Below are 20,731 nucleotides of genomic sequence, written 5' to 3' on the forward strand. Positions count from 1 at the left end.
TCTCTACATCCCCTACTACTAACCCTTGCACTCTGTGCCTTACATACTACTGACTCCTGCACTCCATGTATTACATACTTTTGGCAACATACAAGCTGTGCATTACATGCCCTGACCCCTACACTTTGCAGGTGTCAGTAGTATACAATACAATACACTTTGTGCATTACGTACAGGTGAAACTCGAATAATTAGAATATTGTGCAAAGTTCATTTATTTCACTAATGCAACTTAAAGGTGAAACTAATATATGAGATAGACTCATTACATGCAATGCAAGATAGTTCAAGCCGTGATTTGTCATAATTGTGATGATTATGGCTTACAGCTCATGAAAACCCCAAGAACCCCAAATCCACAACCTCAAAAAAGTAGATTATTACATGCAATCAATAAAACAAGGATTGCACATAGAACAATATTGGACCTCTGAAAAGTACAAGCATGCATATGTACTCAGTACTTGGTTTGGGCCCCTTTTGCAGCACTTACTGCAATTACTTTTGCATGATATTCTAATTATTCGAGTTTCACCTGTACTTCTGACCCCAGCAGGCTGTACAATAGATAATGCAGACCACTGAATGCTGTGAACAGGGCTGTCAATTACATACTGTGCGAGCAGGTTAGGTTATATTTAACCATGCCTCTTTAAGCCCCTCCCACTGTTCGTGCAATGTGACCACATCCACCATTTACATCATTGCTTCCTTTAGGGTGCCTAAGGGTGCTCCAGGTCTTTCACAATCCTAGCAATGCCACTGTCTCATGTAATTTGTTTCCGGTCTTTAATCATCCGTTGTTGCATATCCGCAGTCTCTGATGGCTTTCTGTAGCACTACATTCAATATACATTATGTGCAGCCCTTTGGTGAACAACGTTGAGCAACATAGGCGGAAAGCATTTCCTTCTACAGTCTTAGTCTGAAGCTTCTCTGATTAAGCCCCCCACCCACATAGCCAAAGGAGATTTCACCCCGTCAGGGATCTCAGGGTCCTCTTATGTGGAACAGTCTCGGCAACGTTACAAACCTGGTTTCTGGCTTAGTTGATACAGGAAAGATTTCCGCAGGTCGGGGTTGTCCCTGAACGTCAGCTGTAGCAGTGAGCCGGACTTCTTCAGTTTTTGCATCAGCCACAAACCTGGGAAAGAAACAGAGAATATGATGATACATAGTTACACCATTATCTATAAATAATCAATGGCGACTGGAAGGACGGTGACAACTTGATTAATCTCCGGTCCCTGAAGAGGACACATGGGCACAATTTAAGGTTCGTTCTGAAATTGCAGAAGGTGTTCTTTTCGATCAGAGCAGCATAATCTAGAACTCCATATCCCAGGTAGTGGTAATGGATGGAAGCATTGACAAAAATCTTTCAAAAATTCTAGATGTCTTCCTGGATGAGCACATGAGAACATACATGGATATGTATACTCTTAGAATAGATAACTTAAAAGGAGAACTATGAGGTGAGTGATTTTCACTTAACCTCATATTTCGAGCCGACCTGTGACAATGAAACTGTCACACGTCGGCTCAATAGTTCGGGACGTGAGCAAACACATACCGTCGCTCACTCACTTCTCCATCATGTCCCTGCAAAGAGCCGTGACTGTCAGTCACGGCTCCCTGCAGGGATTCCCCCTCCCTCCCCTCTCTGATACTCCAGCGATGACTGGCAGAAAGGACGGGGGAGGGGGCGGGCACAGCTGGCTCTGCCTCTAGATAGGCAGAGCCAGCTGTCAATCACGCAACTGGGTGGATCTCGACAGTAATGTCGGGATCCGTCCCGGCTGCAGCGGTCTCAGTATACCGCGAGCTGTAGCTTGGGATATACTGAGCTTTGGGTCACGGGAGGATGCTAGTTTGTGTCCTCCCGTGACCCTTAGCAGAACTATGAGGAAAAGCACTGACCCCCATAGTTCTTTAATCTGACACATTTCCATTGTTGTCATCTACCATGTCACATTGTAACAGTTTTTAGTATGTCTGGCAACAGATATTTTTTGGAAAATAAAGTAGATTAATACATTTTGTAGATCTGGTTGATGACTTTACCTCAATTTGCAATAATTGACCTTCCAAAAATTTGCCAAATCATGACCCCCCCAATACACACCCCCAGAGACTTACCTGTACTGACCAACGTGCTGTTACTATAGAGGGTTCCCAGGTGGGGTCCAGAAAGGGAGAGGAATGTGTGCAACTTGTTGAGGTAATACCGGAAGCGAGGGCGGGTGAGTACAGACCGTATGATGATGTTTCCCAGCGAGTGCCCGATGAAACTGCGCAGAGACAAAAATCACACAAGTACTAAGATGGTTTCTTGTTCCCAAACATTTCCATACGTTTAAAATAGAAGTAACCCCTAACAGAGACCATTTCCTTTTATTTTATATATTTGATTTTACTTTTTTTCATCTTTTGTTGCATCTCCGTGCTGCTGATCTCCTCCAGCCTCCTTGTAGCCGCTCTCTGTCTACATGCACTCCTGTAATTGTTACATGGAGACTCATCTCTTCAGAGAAGCCTATCCCACCTCAACCTAATTACTGAACTATTACTTTTTCAAACAACTCATCCCAAGCAACTCACAGCTATCATCACTTTTAGATTGGAAGCTCTCACCACAGTGCCTTTGGTGCCTGAGGTGCAAGGGAAGACCCAATCAGCATAGATAAAATCCAAAAGACTTCAATCAAGAACCTCAAGGCCATGGTGAATGTCCACTGTACATGGAAAAATGTACCAAGCTCAATACAATCCCGAAAACAGAGGGGGAAGTATCCACATGGTGGGCAACTCTAACTAGCACCATGTGCCATCTAGTGATAACTTTGTAGATAGTTTCTACAGCTAAAACATTTTGTGCGTGGGATTTGACCATTACCAGACCTGTTGCCAGTCCACCTCATCCATGGCAGTACCCAAATCAACCTCCTAGTGACAGACATATGTAGGCGTAGTTTCACTGAAGTATTGGCGAGTATGGTATAGAGAAGAGACATCAATCTCAGGGAAAGAGGCTCTAAAAATGGCATCGGGTTTAAAGGACAATAGGAGCAGGGGACTATGGTGGAATTTCACAGCCGGGGACAGAAAGTGCTTTACTTGTAGGTCATGAAAAACGTCTGAGTTTGGGAGTTTCAATTCAAGTCAAAGCTCTGGGCATGGTTTCACTATATCTTTGGTGATCAACGCATGGACTTGAGTGGTTCCATGGGTGATCTATTCAAGTGCGATAATGTAGAGTAGGCCGGGGGAACCTTTAGATCACTTTAACAATCACATTGTATCCAACAGAAAATACTCATTTTTTCTTTTTGGCAAGTAGAAAAAGTTGAAACAAAATATACTGAAGTAATCGGAGCTGCACAGCATGTAGCAGAACTGAAACACTTCCAGTAGGCCCCAATAGATACTTCCAGGTAAGCTCTGGCTGCGATACCCTCTTACTCTCCTGCCGTAATTCAGTTTTGCCACAAGGTGTCCTCAGTATACCTAGGTTCAATGAAACGCCCGACAACACTCAACCCAGAAGACTCAGGACTAGGCCTGGTTCACACCTGAACGTTTTGTATATGCGCGTACAACGCGCGTTTCCCCCCGGCGTTTTTGAGCGTTTTTAGCGCGTTTTTGTACATTAGAAACGCGCAACGTACACACGTTTTTGAGCATTTGGAGCGACAACAGAGGTGCCCAATGAAAAAGAATTCCGGTCTTTCCGCAAGCGTCCAATGAAAAAGACTTCCTGAGACGCAGCATTTCCTTTTCCTGTATGCAAAAGACCGTGTGGTGTGTGCAGTGTCTTTTGTACAGAGGAGAGTTGCGATTTGTGATTGATTTTTCAGTGATTATGGAGCTAGGCAAACGGAGACGGACTGCAGCAGTCGTTGCAGCAGTGCAGTTGATCCGATTGAGGAGAAGGAGAGATAGCAGGCAGTTCTGGGTCCATCCCGTCATAGCAAACCTTCACGGTCCATCCAGTCATAGCAAAACGTGAAGAAAGAGGCCAGTTTTAGGCCATGTATGAGACACTCCGTGGACATGAGGAGAAGTTCTTCACCTACACCCGCATGTCCATAAATAGGTTAGTACATAAACAATTGTTAGTGCTTATTGTTGTTCTGTCCCATGTAAGTGGCATCATCGATTTTACGCGCAAACACTCATTTCAGCCCGTTCCCGTCGAAGTCTATGGGCGCGAACACGCTACTAAACGGCCCAATACGCCGCAAATAAGCTCCTGTACCTTTTCTGGGGTAGGCCGGTTTGTACCGCGTTCGGACGGGCGGCAAGGTGTGAACCAGACCCATTGAATACAATGGGATTTAGATGTTTGAGCGTTTTGTAGAGCGTTCGTCGAGCGTTGAACACGCTACAAAACGTTCAGGTGTGAACCAGGCCCTAGTGATGAGATCGGGCGTGTTCGCAGCTCTATGTGCCGAGCCCGCCAGGAAGCTGAGAGCGCGCAGCGCCAATCACAGGTACTGAGACATGATCCTGGTCCGCAGCTGCAGAGATTGGGAAATGTCTCAGTACCTGTGATTGGCGCTGCGCACTCAGCTTCCTGGCGGGCTCGGCACGCCCGAGCTTATCACTACTCAGGATATGCTGTAAGTGCTGGCCATCATAAACCTGCCCTGGGAGGGATATATTAGGCAACAAGTGAACATTTTGTCCCTGAAGTTGATGTGTTGGAAGCAGAAAAAATAGACAAGTGTAAGGATGTGAGCAACTTTGTGATGTCTAGACGACTGGGTCAGAGCAACTCCAAAACTGCAGCTCTTGTAGGATGTTCCCGGTCTGCAGTGGTCATCACCTACCAAAAATGGTTCAAGGAAGGAAAAACAGAACTGGTGACAGGGTCATGGCTGGCCAGGGTTCATTGATGCACGTGTGGAGTGAAGGATGGGCCGTGTCGTCTGAGCCAATGGATGAGCTACTGTAGCTCAAATTGCTGAAAAAGTCTATGCTGGTTCGGATAGAAAGAACTCTGAACACACAGATCATCGCAGTATGTTGCGATGGAGCGGCATAACCGCAAACTGGTCAGGGTGCCCCTTCTGACCTCTGTCCACCGCCAAAACTGCTTACAATGGGCATGTGAACATCAGAACTGGACCACAAAGCAATAGAAGAAGGTGGCCTGGTCTAATGAATCAGGCCACCTTGACCGGTTGCATGTGCGTCTCTTACCTGGGGAAGAGATGGCAACAGGATGCCAAATGGGAAGAAGACAACCCGGTCGAGGCAGTTTGATGCTTTGGGAAGTGTTCTGCTGGAAAACCTTGGTTCCTCTTATTCCTGTGGATGTTACTTTGACATGTATCACCGACCTAAACATTGTTGCTGGCCAAGTACACCCCTTCATGGGAACAATATTCCCTGATTACAGTGACCTCTTTCAGCCGGATAATGTGCCCTGCCACACTGCAAAAATGGTTCAAGAATTGTTTGAAGAACACAACATCAAGTTTGAGGTGTTGACTTCAAATTGTTTAGATCTCAATCCAATCGAGCATCTGTGAGAAGTGCTAAAAAAACAAGTCTGATCCATAGAGGCCCAACCTCACAACTTACAGGGTGTGCTACTGATGGCTTGATACCAGATACCACAGCATACCTTCAGAGGTCTAGTGGAGTCCATGCTTCATCAAGAAAAAGGTCACCTACTCAATATTAGGCAGGTGGTCATAATGTTATGGCTGAACGGTGTAAATACCTCCAATGTAGGCATGTGGCCCTCTTCTAAGTACAGTGCTTTCAAGGTATCCATATAAAATTCTAACCTTGAGACATAACTATTGGCCTCAGGACAAAATAAACTTACTTCAAAATACTGGTGGGCACTTGTGTGGAGGTTGAAAAAAGTAAAAAAAAAAAAAAAAGCCAGATGGCTACAAGACAAAGTGGAAGATGATTGAAGGAATTCTTTGCTTTTCATCTTGGCATCAGAGATAGATTATCACATATGGGTGTAATGGAATTTTTTACTGCATTTCCTTCACCTCACGTAAGCTATTTAAGATGGGTGAATTACAAACTCCCACTTGTCCCAAATGTCAGCTAGATATAGGCAATCTTCTGCATGAAATCTGGACATTGCCCATGCAGAGCAGAGGGGGGAGCGTGCGTCTGAAATATTTCATCTAAAAGCACACAAAGTTCACATTTTTAGATTCCACTTCAGATCAATGACTTCTGAATCTCGGGAACATTAGGATGCTTCTCTCACCTTATCCTGGAGATTGAGAGGTTATAAAGCTGTATGTGCTGGATAATCTCATCAATCAGCCTGTCAGTCATCGCATCAAAGTCGGCAAACGTGTCATTCTAAAAGAGAGAAGAAAAACACCATTACTGAGTCTACAATAGGGGAAGGGAGCATCTTCTAATGTTTACTTCAGACATTTACATACCATGACATACACAGTGAGGGTCAGTAAACCCAAAAGAGATCAATTTGGTGGAGTCTGGTAAGATTCCCCTCCTTTAATTTCTGACTCTCCTGCTGAAATTGTTATAAATAGCCCTGAAAGCCATTGTCAGTCTCACTTGGAGTGTCCAACTGGAATTTTTGGGTGTTCCCACCCACCTTTGGGTTCTCCAGATCCTCCGGTTACATCCTCTATATTATTAAAAATATAATCCACAGAGATGGTGGGAGCCCCTCATGGGCATAGCGGGAGTGCAGACCCAGGAACTCAGCGCACAAATATATCACCAATAGTCAACAGCATATTAAGGCCTCATTCACACTGCCGCGCGTACGTACGTATTGTACCATATGCAAATAAATGGCTCCATACACACAGCCGCGTATGGAGCCGTATATTTGTGCGGCGTATATATACGCAAAAACAGAATGGAACAGAGATGCGTCCGGGCAGCGTATCTCTGCGTATTTACACGCACATACGCGTGTTTACGCGCATATACGCGCGTACAGCACATTAAAATTCCATTACGAGTGATGCATTCTGGGATTGCATATAGTGCATGCATATATGCGTATATACGCAATATACAATTTTGCTTGCGTTGTGTGTGAATGAGGCCTTAGAGAGGAAAGTTAGATAGAGAAACAGAGTCATCCAACAGTGAAGAGTATTCCAAGAGAGGGAGGTTAGATAAACGATGGAGAAGAGTATTTCAGGAGAAGAGTTAGAGGAGGGAGCAGAATATTTCAGGAGAGAAGCGTTAGATAGCAGAAGGAGAGGCTTCGAGCAGTACAGAGTGTTTAGGAGAGGAGACAGACACAGGGAGAAGCGGAGTATTTCAGGAGAGGAGCCTTAGATGGAGGAAAGAGCAGAGTAATAAAGTTGAGGCGAGTGAGATAGAGGAAGGAACAGAGGCCTCCAACAGTGAAGAATAGTTCAGGAGATGAGAGTTAGATACAGGAAGGGACAGATAATTTTTAAGGAGAGGATCAATAGACAGAGGAAAGAGCAGATTATTTCAGGAGAGGAGCATTAGACAGAGGAAGGAGCAGAGTATTTCAGGAGAGGGGCATTAGACAGAGGAAGGAGCAGAGTATTTCAGGAGAGGGGCATTAGACAGAGGAAGGAGCAGAGTATTTCAGGAGAGGGGCATTAGACAGAGGAAGGAGCAGAGTATTTCAGGAGAGGGGCATTAGACAGAGGAAGGAGCAGAGTATTTCAGGAGAGGGGCATTAGACAGAGGAAGGAGCAGAGTATTTCAGGAGAGGGGCATTAGACAGAGGAAGGAGCAGAGTATTTCAGGAGAGGGGCATTAGACAGAGGAAGGAGCAGAGTATTTCAGGAGAGGGGCATTAGACAGAGGAAGGAGCAGAGTATTTCAGGAGAGGGGCATTAGACAGAGGAAGGAGCAGAGTATTTCAGGAGAGGGGCATTAGACAGAGGAAGGAGCAGAGTATTTCAGGAGAGGGGCATTAGACAGAGGAAGGAGCAGAGTATTTCAGGAGAGGGGCATTAGACAGAGGAAGGAGCAGAGTATTTCAGGAGAGGGGCATTAGACAGAGGAAGGAGCAGAGTATTTCAGGAGAGGGGCATTAGACAGAGGAAGGAGCAGAGTATTTCAGGAGAGGGGCATTAGACAGAGGAAGGAGCAGAGTATTTCAGGAGAGGGGCATTAGACAGAGGAAGGAGCAGAGTATTTCAGGAGAGGGGCATTAGACAGAGGAAGGAGCAGAGTATTTCAGGAGAGGGGCATTAGACAGAGGAAGGAGCAGAGTATTTCAGGAGAGGGGCATTAGACAGAGGAAGGAGCAGAGTATTTCAGGAGAGGGGCATTAGACAGAGGAAGGAGCAGAGTATTTCAGGAGAGGGGCATTAGACAGAGGAAGGAGCAGAGTATTTCAGGAGAGGGGCATTAGACAGAGGAAGGAGCAGAGTATTTCAGGAGAGGGGCATTAGACAGAGGAAGGAGCAGAGTATTTCAGGAGAGGGGCATTAGACAGAGGAAGGAGCAGAGTATTTCAGGAGAGGGGCATTAGACAGAGGAAGGAGCAGAGTATTTCAGGAGAGGGGCATTAGACAGAGGAAGGAGCAGAGTATTTCAGGAGAGGGGCATTAGACAGAGGAAGGAGCAGAGTATTTCAGGAGAGGGGCATTAGACAGAGGAAGGAGCAGAGTATTTCAGGAGAGGGGCATTAGACAGAGGAAGGAGCAGAGTATTTCAGGAGAGGGGCATTAGACAGAGGAAGGAGCAGAGTATTTCAGGAGAGGGGCATTAGACAGAGGAAGGAGCAGAGTATTTCAGGAGAGGGGCATTAGACAGAGGAAGGAGCAGAGTATTTCAGGAGAGGGGCATTAGACAGAGGAAGGAGCAGAGTATTTCAGGAGAGGGGCATTAGACAGAGGAAGGAGCAGAGTATTTCAGGAGAGGGGCATTAGACAGAGGAAGGAGCAGAGTATTTCAGGAGAGGGGCATTAGACAGAGGAAGGAGCAGAGTATTTCAGGAGAGGGGCATTAGACAGAGGAAGGAGCAGAGTATTTCAGGAGAGGGGCATTAGACAGAGGAAGGAGCAGAGTATTTCAGGAGAGGAGCATTAGACAGAGGAAGGTGCAGAGTATTTCAGGAGAGGGGCATTAGACAGAGGAAGGAGCAGAGTATTTCAAGAGATGAATGTTAGATGGAGAAGGGACAGAGAATTTCAGGAGAGGAGCAATAGACAGAGGAAGGAGCAGAGTATTTTAGGAGAGGAGTGTTAGAGGAAGGAGCAGAGTATGAGAGGAGCATTACATAGAGGAAGGAGCAGAGTATTTTAGGACAGAAGGGTTAGACAGAGGAAGTAGGAGAGTATTTCAGTAGAGCAGAATATTTCAGGAGGGGAGAGATAGAGAAAGGAGGAGCGGCGGGTTAGACAGAGGAAGGAGCAGAGTTAAAGGAAAAAGAGGCCTCCAACAGTACTGAATATTTCAGGAAAGGAGAGTTAGAACGTGCAGACTCCTCTAGCAGCACAGAGTTGTGTCTATAGGGGGTTGCTGTCACCCTAGTGATGGATAATACATCTGTGCATGTCATTTAATATCACTTCTGCTTTTGCCTGATAATTCGCAATAATACCTTAATAAATGTTATTTAATTAAAAACAAAATAAAATGACATAAAAATATAATATATTAAAGAGGAACTCCAGGAATGTAAGAAGGTAACCCATGCAGTAGGGCTACCCCCGCACTGCATAGGGTTAACTGCTCGTGTTGGCCTAGAGTCTAAAATTTAAAAAAATATACTCAATCCTTGATCCAGCCTGGCTGCCAGATTGGTCACTGCAGCCTCTTCTTCCCTGAGCTCCGGCTGTCTAAGGCCCACTGAGATATCATCACATCCAATGCGGGTCCTTTCATCTGCATAAGACATGAGGACACCGAGAGACATACCACAGTGAAAGTGGAGGGAGAGAGAAGTGAGCAGTCACCACCGCAGGACTGAGGATCAGGTGAGAAAAATGAGCAGTTGACCCTTGCAGTGCTGGAGTAGCCCCACTGCCAGGGCTAACTTTTTACATAGCTGGAGTTCTTCTTTAAATATACTTATCTACTGTACACAGCTTTACTATGCATACTGAAAAAACCCAATAAATATACTGAAAAAACCCCCAATATTCTCGGGGTCAAAGCATCACACATTAAACATCCTCTTTATACCATTAGGCACGATATACATTTCTATACACACCTGATTTTTTTCAGACATAAGGAAGTCCAGGTTTGCCCTTGGTAGCCCTAGTTCAAGAAATGTTTTGACCAATCGAAGATCTGCGCTATTACCTGCAATATGTATTTAAATCAAAAATAATTTGCGGTCTGTCAGTATCATTTTGTTTTCTGCATCCACTGCAAAGTACACCAGGGAAAAGTGACAAAGCATCAGTGAACAGAAGCTCAAATTGCATTATGTCATGCATCAAATGTACAACTTGTAAATGTTCTTTCCAGAGCTGTAAATTATAATTAGTAATATCTCAAGCTGGAAAATATTTGCATGTAGGCCTATCTGATTGAAGGAGAGCCATGTGGGTCAGAAATCCAGGCAGTCATAGACTCAGGGCCATCCCTATAATGGCGGCCTCTTATTGGGTCACATGGTTGGGTGGGGCTTGCCAGCCAGATTGTCCCAGGTTTCCAAGAGCTTTTAGCAACCCGTGATGCTCTGGTTGGCATCTCACACAGCTTCTGGCAAACTGTGACCTTGCTGGTTGCCAAGAGCTGAGCAGGATGCCAGGAATCAGGGTGGGATGCTGGACAGAGTTCCCTGCCGAGCAACCTTCTATGTGCATAAACATCACCCCCCCATCCTGATTCCCCATAGCGTGCACCGACCGCACAATCCCCTGGGCAGTGTCTACTAACCGCATAACAGCATCCCCCATCCCCTGGCCTCAGGAGGCAAAAAGCCTGGGGACACCCCTGTATCGGCTGTATAATTCTCTAAAGAATAAACCAATGGACATACATACATTTATATGCCCAAATGTATGAAGACACCCCTCCAGTGATGTTTCCAGTGAGGGGTACTAATAACGCTACATACATAGAAATTTTACATCACTGTGCACTTTCAACATTGTGAGGAAGGCCTTTTTTTCGTTCCCCTGTGCACAAAGCCAGCTCCGTAAAGACTTGGCATGATGAGTTTGGTGTACAGGAACTGCACAACAGCCCCGACCTCAACCCTACTGAACACTTTGGGATGAATTGGAAAATTAATTGTGAGCCAGATCTTCTCCTCCAACATCAGGACCTGATCTTTTGGTTGAATGGCTCAAATTTCCTCAGACCAGTCCATAATCTTGCGGAAAGCATTCCCAGAAGGGGGGAAGCTGCTAAAGCCATAGATACTTCAGTAATATTCTAAATAATCTAATTTAATGGCCATGGTTATGGAGCGTTTGGGAAACATCCACCAAGTTTTGGCTATATTGTACATATTCAACAGCTGGGGGATAAAATAACTCGATACTGAAGAAACATTCTCTGGATAAACCAATGCATTCACTTCTACTCTATAATCATAAACTGTGATAGAACTGTTTCACATTATTTCACTGTCCATAAAAATGTAATCTGAAAATACATGAAATGAAAACAGGAGATATTACCATCTAACCCATGCACACAGATCACAAGATGGATGCCATCTTCCAGATGTTCTTCTTCTGGTGGGAAATAATAAAGGTCTGAGGCCAATATGGAGAGGTCACTGTATATGAAACCTTCAAATTTCAGGTCTTCTATGAATTTTTCTTTAGCCTGATGGAAACTAGAGAAAAGATTTATGAACAGCATGTAGGGGAGCAATGTCATACTTAAAGGGTAACTCCAATTTAAAAACAATAGAACATATAAGTGTTGCACATGCCATTTTGTAATTTAATATTATTATAAATTGCCCTACCATTCAAAAGTGCAGCTTCGGTAACGTTCTAAATCTGTCAAAAAAATGCAATGCAATATGGCCGCCCGGAGGCGTCCTGTACACAGTTGGTATATGTTACTCCTCCAGAAATGTTAATTCTAGCTTCTGTGATTGGCTGACTGATTTTCCCAGAAGGCTGCATTAAGATACAAGTACAATTTTTGGCATTCCTTGCAATAGGAATTTTATTCTTGGCGAGATACTCCCTAAGGGTCAATTACTACTAAAGGGATGCCGACACTGCAACTTTCCTCATTACAACACAAGAAGTCCACCAGCTGATTATAATGAACCAGGACCCTTCCATTCAGGGATCAGTTTGTAAAGGACGTGGTGAAACAAAGTGTAATTTCTTGAGAACAGAAACATGTAGGAATCTGCAATCTGTAATTAAGGAATTACTATGAAGCCCTAGATCTAAGACAGGAGCAAGAATCAGGACCGGCAGGCTACCACTTGTTTTAGATTCCATCTGAAATCAGTTTGATGCTTTTGAGATCGTTTTGAGTTCTTTGTAGACATGTGTGATTCGTTTCGTTCCAAATCAAAATTTGGACGAATTTTCGGAAATTTGGACACATCCAAATTTCAAAATCTCAATGCAGCCGAAGGTGTTCAAATCTGCGTTTCAGAAAATTTCAGATCCTGTCGAAAATTCGTTTAACAACAAAATTGAATCAGACTTTTATGGCCAATCAGATGTGCTTTTCGGTTTAATGCATCCAAATTGCATTCGGGAGCTCCCGAATGCCATTCGGGTCTGGGAGCCTTAGGTTTAGTTTATATATATATATATAGATATATCTATATATATATCTATATCTATATATATATATATATAGCTCCCAAAGTTGCCGCAACGAATGTTCAGTCGCTCTACAGAATAATAATTATATATACATAATACTAAAGTTGATGCTCCAAGACCCAAATGGAGTTCGAATTTCCGAATAGCATTTGCAAGCTCCCGAATGCCATTTAATATTATGTATGTCTATGTATATGGCTCCCAGACCCGGATTGCTTCCTGGAGCTCCCATATGCTATTCGGAAATTCGGACTCCTGAATGCCATTCGAATCTAGGAGCTTCAGCTTTAGTAATATCTGTATATGGGTTTCTGTGGTAGTCGCAACGAATATTCCTACGCAAACTCATCCGAAATTAATGAAAATTCTGATTTCGTCCGAAACCCGAACCAAATTGAATTTCGGACCTGAATCCCAAAGTAACCAAATCAACTTTTTCCGCAGCTTACATGTCTAGTTCTTTGACAGGTTTTCTGACCTGCATTTGATCCTTATTCTAGACTGCATCAACCTGCTTTTACATCTGCATTGACCTGTGTGAGACGTAAAGAAGTTCGGACACAAAACCCCACTTATACAATATAATTGTGTCTACAATATAAGGGCAATAATATGTGAACATCTCTCCAAGTCATTCAGTACAAGTGTTTCCATTGAAGGGTTCTGTGAATGTTATAGCAAATTGTGCTAAAAGTTTGGTGAAGGCCGTTTTTTTGTTTCAGCATGACAGTACAGACAGCAAGCCTGTCTGCTTATACATGACAGTACTCACATGGCCCCATTATATCACCATGGCATCTATTTCTTGTCTCTCTCTCTCACATCATCAAAGTTGTTAACCTTTGCGTGTCTAAAGCGGGGGTCCACTTCCCAAACAAAAAGGTACATTCTGAAAAACATACGAGTGTAGAGCTCTACAGTGCTTCCTCTTACACATGCTAAGCTTTATTGTAGAAGCAGAGACCCTTCACCCATGTCCTCCCTATGACGCATTTCACACAACGGAACACATGGGTGGATGTCTCTGTTGCTGCTTGTTCAATTAAGCTTTACATGTGAAAGAGGACGCACTGTGTGGCTCTATGCTTGTTTGTATGCTTGGCATGAAAGATCAGATGTCGCACATGGCTCACAAAGACTGGGGTGGAGAAGCTGAAAAAATGTGCCCACGCTATGGTCATACACCTAGACCCAAGAACTAGATTATGGTAAACGGTAGCTTTATTCCGTCAGTAGTTCAATTTGAAGTTTACAGCCGCAGAGTGGATGAACGGAAAACACAATTTTTTACTGAGAAAATTACAGAAACGTTGCCGGCATAGCAAAAGTTAGGACCCAACAAGACTGCAGTGAAGGGCAAGGCAGCAAACTGGAGCCTTTTATTCTACACATAATTGTATTACTGGCAACATGCAGTGTTGGAGCTGAAAAGTTCTCACCTAAGCATCCGTTCATTAACTTCTTCATCAGTATCTGAAGAATTTGCTGAAATAACTCCAAAAGATCCCAGCGGTTGCCTTGTTATTGGGAACAGCACTTGTTTTGCTGTAAAGCCAGGGATGACAGGAGTGTCCTTTTGCATTGAAGAAAAAGGCAAACAGGTTGCTGTACAGGAAACGGAGAGGTTAACCATATCTACAACTCGCCTTCCATCTGAAGTCAACACTGTGGTTGAACTTGAGCTTGATTGTGATAGAGTGCACACGCTTTTGCTCACTTTACTCCTATGGTCCACATCTAACAATTCCTGATCTGAGCCAGAGTAATTATCAAGCAATTGTTCACTACTTGAATCTTCAGTGAGTTCAATCTCTTGCAAATATGAATATTCCTCTATGGCCTTTTTAGTTTGTGACACATTGGAGAAATGAGCTTGTGAGGTGTCATCCTCTACCAACATTTCTAGTGAAAATGTTGAGTCCAGCTTTCCAGGCCTTGGGCTCAGACAATCTGAGAAACATTCTTCCTCCTGAATATTTGAATTGCACAGCAAAGGTTGTCTAAAGACCTCATCATCGTCTAGCATAACCTTGTCAGGGTCAGATAACAAATTCTCTAAGCTGCTGTTGGAATTTGACATTGAACGATCAACTATGGGTTTGGTGTATGAAGACTCAACAGTTACATTGGGAGAATATCTCTCGCTGCACATTACCGTAGTTATTTCAGATTCAGTCCTAGCAGCATCATTGACTTTGGCCAAGATGTTGTCTTGGTTGTCCTCCTCAGCCTCAGATTTTACCACAGTCAAATCATTTGTGGTCTCCTCAGGGCTACTTATTTGTGGCGCTGAAACAGATTTAGTTAGTTTGGAAAGTTCTACCTCCCTTTCGTCTTCTTCAAATGGCAAGGAGTTAATGGAAGTCAACGAAGCTTGAATGCCGCTTGGTAAGCTTGTGTTGCTCTCCGTCTGAACTCCCTCCAGCGAGTTTCGATGCACATCATACTTTCGAGATAACTGCTGTAAAAGTTGCTTATCACTGCCCGGGTCTACTGACCTACAGCTGGTATCACACCAAGCAACAGAGCTTGGCTCGCTCTCTATTCCTGAGTCAGATATCAAAGATGATGAACGCTTGATCACATCAGAACACAAGGAAAAGTGGTCAAGTTTGTCACTAGGAAAAGGATTTGCTACAAGCGCCTTCTTCAAAGATTTACCTATTAACTCTGTGCTGTTACTTTTGGACAGTATGTGCATGCCTTGATGTAATCTCCTCTTATTAAAGCTTTGCATATCTTTAGAGTCTCCCATGTCAAGCATTGCTATGCTTTCAGATTCCAAACTCTCTTTAGTCAGCCCATCCAACCCATGACCAGCCTCCATTAGGTTAAACTCTACATCTGTTGCAGAGCCGTGGCTAGGAAGAGAAGCATTGACAATTAACACTGGTTCTCCTCTATACTGGTTGACCGTGCTCGGCTTTACTTCAATATACGTAACACCTGTTGATTTGTGTTCAGGTGGATCCTCTTGAGATACTTCAGGTTCACCTGGCATTGATTCTTGCACATTGGTTGTAGCCCCAAGCTGCAAAACTTTAGAAACACCTTCAGCTTTTTGAAAAGCTTCCTGGTAACTATGTACCGGGCTCTGGGTAGGGCTAATGTCTTCTGGCACATGGACACATTGGCTGGTTTCTTCAAAAGATGCATTTTCATACACTGTTGTAGTCTGGATGAAGTGGTCACTTATGTTACTACTGCCCAAGATGGTTTCGGATTCATATTTCTTTTCTTCAGCTGTTTTAAACAAGAGGAAAAGAGAGAAGAACATGATATCAATGGTAGTTTAAACTAAACTTACAAAAAGGACAAACTATTATATTATGGAGATCTACATTATGTTATGAAGAGCTGCCACCATCTTGAGCCTTGGTTCTCAACTGGTGGGTCGTGACCCAAAAGTGGGTCGCGACCCCATGTTCAGTGCGTCGCCGCATGCCTTTCTCTTTTCTAGGTGAGAGGCTCCTATGCCTCCCCCTAGTGCAGCACTGTCCGTTCTCGCGCCAGGCCGCAATTCAAAATATGCTGCTCGGCGCCGAGTGCCAGCTTGAGGTGGGGTGGGGTGGGATGGGGCTATGGCTGTGAGAGAGCTCCATCCCTACATGCATTGTTTACAGCTCCCTCAGTGGACCAGAGTGACATCACATTCTGGCTCCCGGCACCTCTACAGGGCATGCAAGGGAGCTGCACAAGCAATGCACACATGGATGGAACTCAGTCACAGTACAGAAGCCCACACTGGACCCCAGGCTGAGGATCCACTCCAGTTCTCGGTAGGCAGGAAGATTGGGTAGTCTTCCAACATGGACCTTAAAAATAAATAAATAAAAAAAAAAAAAAATGTTTGGGGTGTGTGAGAATGTCTGAGTGTGCAAGAATGTGTCTGTGGTTGTGTGTGTCTGTCATAATTTTTGAGGGCCCGTTCACACTAGTACAGTGCGTTAATCGCATAGTACCATACGATCAACGCACTGTACCACGCAATCGCACCTACCATGCATTCTGGTGTGGGAGGTGTGTTGTGTTGCCATTCATTTGAATGGTACCCCCAAATGCACATCCCACCCACAGTTCGTACACCCGCACCGGAATGTGCGATACCCTAATACTGTGCGTTCCATTGCAGTGCAACTTCAGTCATGACTTAATGACCAAGGACAAATGTGGGTCCTGAGGTAACACAGGTTGAGAACCACTGGTATAGAGGCTGCTTCCTAATGTCATCCTCCGTTATAGCTGTCCTCATGATCTGCTATATTCCTACTAGCTGTTTAGAGGGAAACTGGCAACGGGCAGGGTCAACTATGACAATACTGTCACTGACCCTAACATAAAACGTATGGCTAAACCAAGGACCGGTAGCAGGAGAACTGTGAGCATATACAGTATACTACTAGAGACCAGTGTTATTATGAATGGCCAGGGAGCAGTAGTGCATGGAATTGACATTTACCTTTAGTAGTAGCAAAAATATTTAACTATCAGTATATTTTTATGATGACATAATTGTAGTCCTTTTACATACAATTGCTCTAGTATCCTAATTTTTTTTTAGATGCTGGCTTTTTTTTTTTGCTACAGAACTACAAACCTTAGGAGGCACTGGATTTTTTTTAACAGCCTCAGGAAGAGTGCAATAGGCATACAGGGTTAATTTTAGAGAGGCTGGGCTGTTGTAAATGTTTGGGCAATAAGTCTACACTGCTATGACAGCTAAACAAATTCTGTTAATGGCTTTAATACTCCTCCCACCCCCAGGCCCCATAGCAGTCATGTGGGCTGCTATGGCCATAGTTACGCCACTGATTGTTTTCATATGAAGAACAAGAGTCCTTCTATACAGCATGCTGGCAGGGAACAGGCCTTTGTACTCTGGATGTGACTGCTTTCTAAGGACAATGAACAGTAAGACTTTGCACTCCTTTTGTTTTAATGCATTTGGAATATAATTGGCTAATTTAAAGTGACGTTCAGTTGGTATTTAAAGTAGAACTAGACCAACAAACCTAACTGTCTTCTAAAACAGTTACTTCAGAGCAGGGGCGTAACTAGAAATCACAGGGCCCCATAGTCATGCCACTTGCAGAGCCCCAGCGGAGAGTGACCCTGCAGAGCCCACCATAGACTCTCTATAGTGGGCTCTGCAGGGTCTGAGATCTCTTACCGGTCAGCGCTTCTGTGGTCGCCGGGCCCCACCTCCTCTGCTATAGACGAGCCCCGCCTTCTCTTACATCACTGGCCCCACCTGCTCTTAGGTTGCTGGCGAGTGATGTAAGAGGAGGCGGGCCTCGCCTCCTCCATTCCGAACACCACCCTCATCTGCCGCATCGGCTGGCTGTCACTGACACAGCTCCGCAGCGGCTATGAGGGGTAATGCGCCGTGGCCGCTGCTGAGCTGTTGTCTGTGACAGCCAGCACCCCCAAATGCCATAGCGACCCAGGCGGCCCTGGCCGGGCCCCATAGCGGTCGCTATGGCGATTGGTCGCTATGGCGATTGTTACGCCACTGCTTCCGAGGCATGCCAACTGTCAAGGTACACAGTGTGCTTATTTCAGCCCTCTACCAAACTTGCAAACCCTCAAATGGCTGGTGTTACAGCTCATCACATGTGCAGCACCATGGCAACTGCGGTCCAAATAGAGGCTAATATGGCACCTTCCTTGGCTGTAAAGGATACCAAGTAATAAAAAAAATGCCTGGCAGTACCGGGAAATATGCAGCCAGTAGACCTAAGCATTCTTGTATTTCAAATGAGATTTCAGTTTACCAACCTATCTTGGGATGTTCCACATATCTGTCTTCGAAGATAATGGGAATAGAACTCCAGTCTCCATCTATGTCCAGACATTCAACTGGTAGAGGAGGCATGCCGGTGAGGTACTCCGAGCTCCTGACTACTGACGACAAGTTACCGTGACTTTGAATCCTGGAAGCAGGTGAAAACATTTTCATTAAAGTGCTGAAAAGCCAAAAGGAACATACCTGGCTTGTGTAGACATATTGCAGTTATTTAGGAAATTAGAATTTCGTGTTACACATGGGCTGTCATGTAAATTTCCAAAATATATTTTGGGTCAAAGAACTTTCAGTGATAATGGGCCACTATAACAACATACACTTATCAGCCGACCACTGAGGGGTGCACTCATTAACAACGATTATCTCATTACAATGGCACCTGGAAGTTGGTAGGATATAACAGACAGCAAGTGAACATTTTGTCCCTAAAGTTGATGTGCTGGAAGCAGAACAAATGGGCTAACATAAGGATTTGAGTGACTTTGACAAGGGCCAAATTGTGATGGCTAGACCAACTGGGTCAGAGCAACTTTCAAACTGCAGCTCTTGTGGGATGTTCACAGTCTGCAGTGGTCAGGACTGACCAAAAGTGGTCCAAGGAAGGAAAACCAGTTGACCGGTGACAGGGTCATGGGCAACCAAGGCTCATTGATGGATGTAGGGAGCGAAGGCGGCCCCACCTCGCAACTCACAGGACTTACAGGATCTGCTACTGAAGGCATGGTGCCAGATACCACAGCATACCTTCAGAGGTCTAGTGGAGTCCAAGCCTCAATGAGTCAGGACTGTTTTGGTGGCAAAAGGGGGGACCTACTCAATTTTAGGCTGGTGGTTATAATGTTATGGCTGATCAGAGAATATCTGGTAACTGTTTGATGGGGTTAATACCTTTATTATACCAGTATTCAGTATAAGACTTTGCCTTTATTAATATTTGTATCCAAATTTAAAAAAAACTCAAGAGAGAGAGAGAGAGAGAGAGAGAGAGAGAGAGAGAGAGAGAGAGAGAGATATCAGCACCACATCCTGTCGTTCAAGTTTTCCTGTTGGTCCTTTATTGATATGGGTTTTCACTTTGACCCGCTGGGCGATTCAAGAGGTGAAGGGGGAAGGTGAGATAAAGCATAGCGAAAGTTATATATAACTGTAGTTGTCTATATTTTTGGATTTACAGATCATTTTGACATGTGCAACTACAAGGTAAGCCCTGCTTATGTGTTTAAAGCACTAACAGTTTGTGCAGTAATTTGTATATACTGCACATTCACATCAGTTCCTGTCCTCAAGGAGCTTATAATCTAGGGTCTCTTTTAGGGATGCACCGATACCGAGTACTTGGGTGCGTACTCGTACCCGCCCACATGCTCCGATACTTACCCCCGATACCGGTACTTCCGGTTAGAGGGAGATTTCCTCTGACTGCCAGTGTCGCGAGGGAACATGGATCCAGCTTCCCGGGCCAATCAGGTAGCCGGGCCTCGCCGTCCGGTTTCCTTATTTTCCATGAAGCCAGCTCCATGCTGTTTGGCCAGCTCGATGCTGATTGGCTGGGAAGCCATTTTCTCAGCCAATCAGCATGGAGCCAGCCAAACAGCATGGAGCCAGGTTCCCGGTCGATCAGGAAGCCAGGCCGTGGGGAATGACCCGCCTCCCGGCTTCCTCATTGGCCAGGAAGCCAGCTCCATGCTGATTGGCCAGAAAGCCAGCTACCCAGCCAATCAGCATGGGGTCGGCTTCCTAGGCAATCAAGAAGCTGGATGGCAGGTAATGACACACTGCCGTGCTTCCTGGTTGCTCGGGAAGCCGGCTCCATGCTACCGGAAGTACTGGTATCGGTAATCTATCGGCGAGTACCGAAATATAAATAATCGGTACTCATACTCTATACCGAAAAACCTGTACCGATACATCCCTAATCCCTACCTTATATACATACAGGGCCAATTAACCTGCCATTATATTTTTGGAGTGTGGGAGGAAGCCCACACAAGCTCAGTGAGAGCATACAAACTCCATACAGTTGGGATTTGAACCATGGACCCCCCAGTGGTGCAAGGACAGAAGCGCTAACCACTGACCACTGTGCATATTTTTCATCATATGTTCTGGTATGTGACATATTTACATTAGCACATAGTGCTCCATTGTTCTCTGACCGTATCTCAAGGGATTCATTACCAGCAGAATCTAGTGTGTGTGTGTG

General features: G+C 44.7%; 1 protein-coding gene across 1 annotated transcript in view; it reads right to left on the reverse strand.

Annotated features, from left to right (window-relative positions):
- FAM135B (family with sequence similarity 135 member B) overlaps positions 1 to 20,731 on the reverse strand; it is a 54,083-nt gene that overhangs the window by 4,412 nt on the left and 28,940 nt on the right. Inside the window, exons 11-17 of the mRNA XM_018562706.1 lie at positions 18,501 to 18,655; positions 14,162 to 15,965; positions 11,598 to 11,758; positions 10,175 to 10,266; positions 6,245 to 6,342; positions 2,140 to 2,291; positions 1,034 to 1,144 (exon numbers count right to left, since the gene is read on the reverse strand). Coding sequence (XP_018418208.1) covers positions 1,034 to 1,144; positions 2,140 to 2,291; positions 6,245 to 6,342; positions 10,175 to 10,266; positions 11,598 to 11,758; positions 14,162 to 15,965; positions 18,501 to 18,655 — 2,573 coding nt within the window. The remainder of the gene's footprint in view (positions 1 to 1,033; positions 1,145 to 2,139; positions 2,292 to 6,244; positions 6,343 to 10,174; positions 10,267 to 11,597; positions 11,759 to 14,161; positions 15,966 to 18,500; positions 18,656 to 20,731) is intronic.

Source organism: Nanorana parkeri, unplaced genomic scaffold, assembly GCF_000935625.1.
Source record: "Nanorana parkeri isolate BGI_ZX_2015 unplaced genomic scaffold, ASM93562v1 scaffold593, whole genome shotgun sequence".
NCBI classification, from domain to species: Eukaryota; Metazoa; Chordata; class Amphibia; order Anura; family Dicroglossidae; genus Nanorana; species Nanorana parkeri.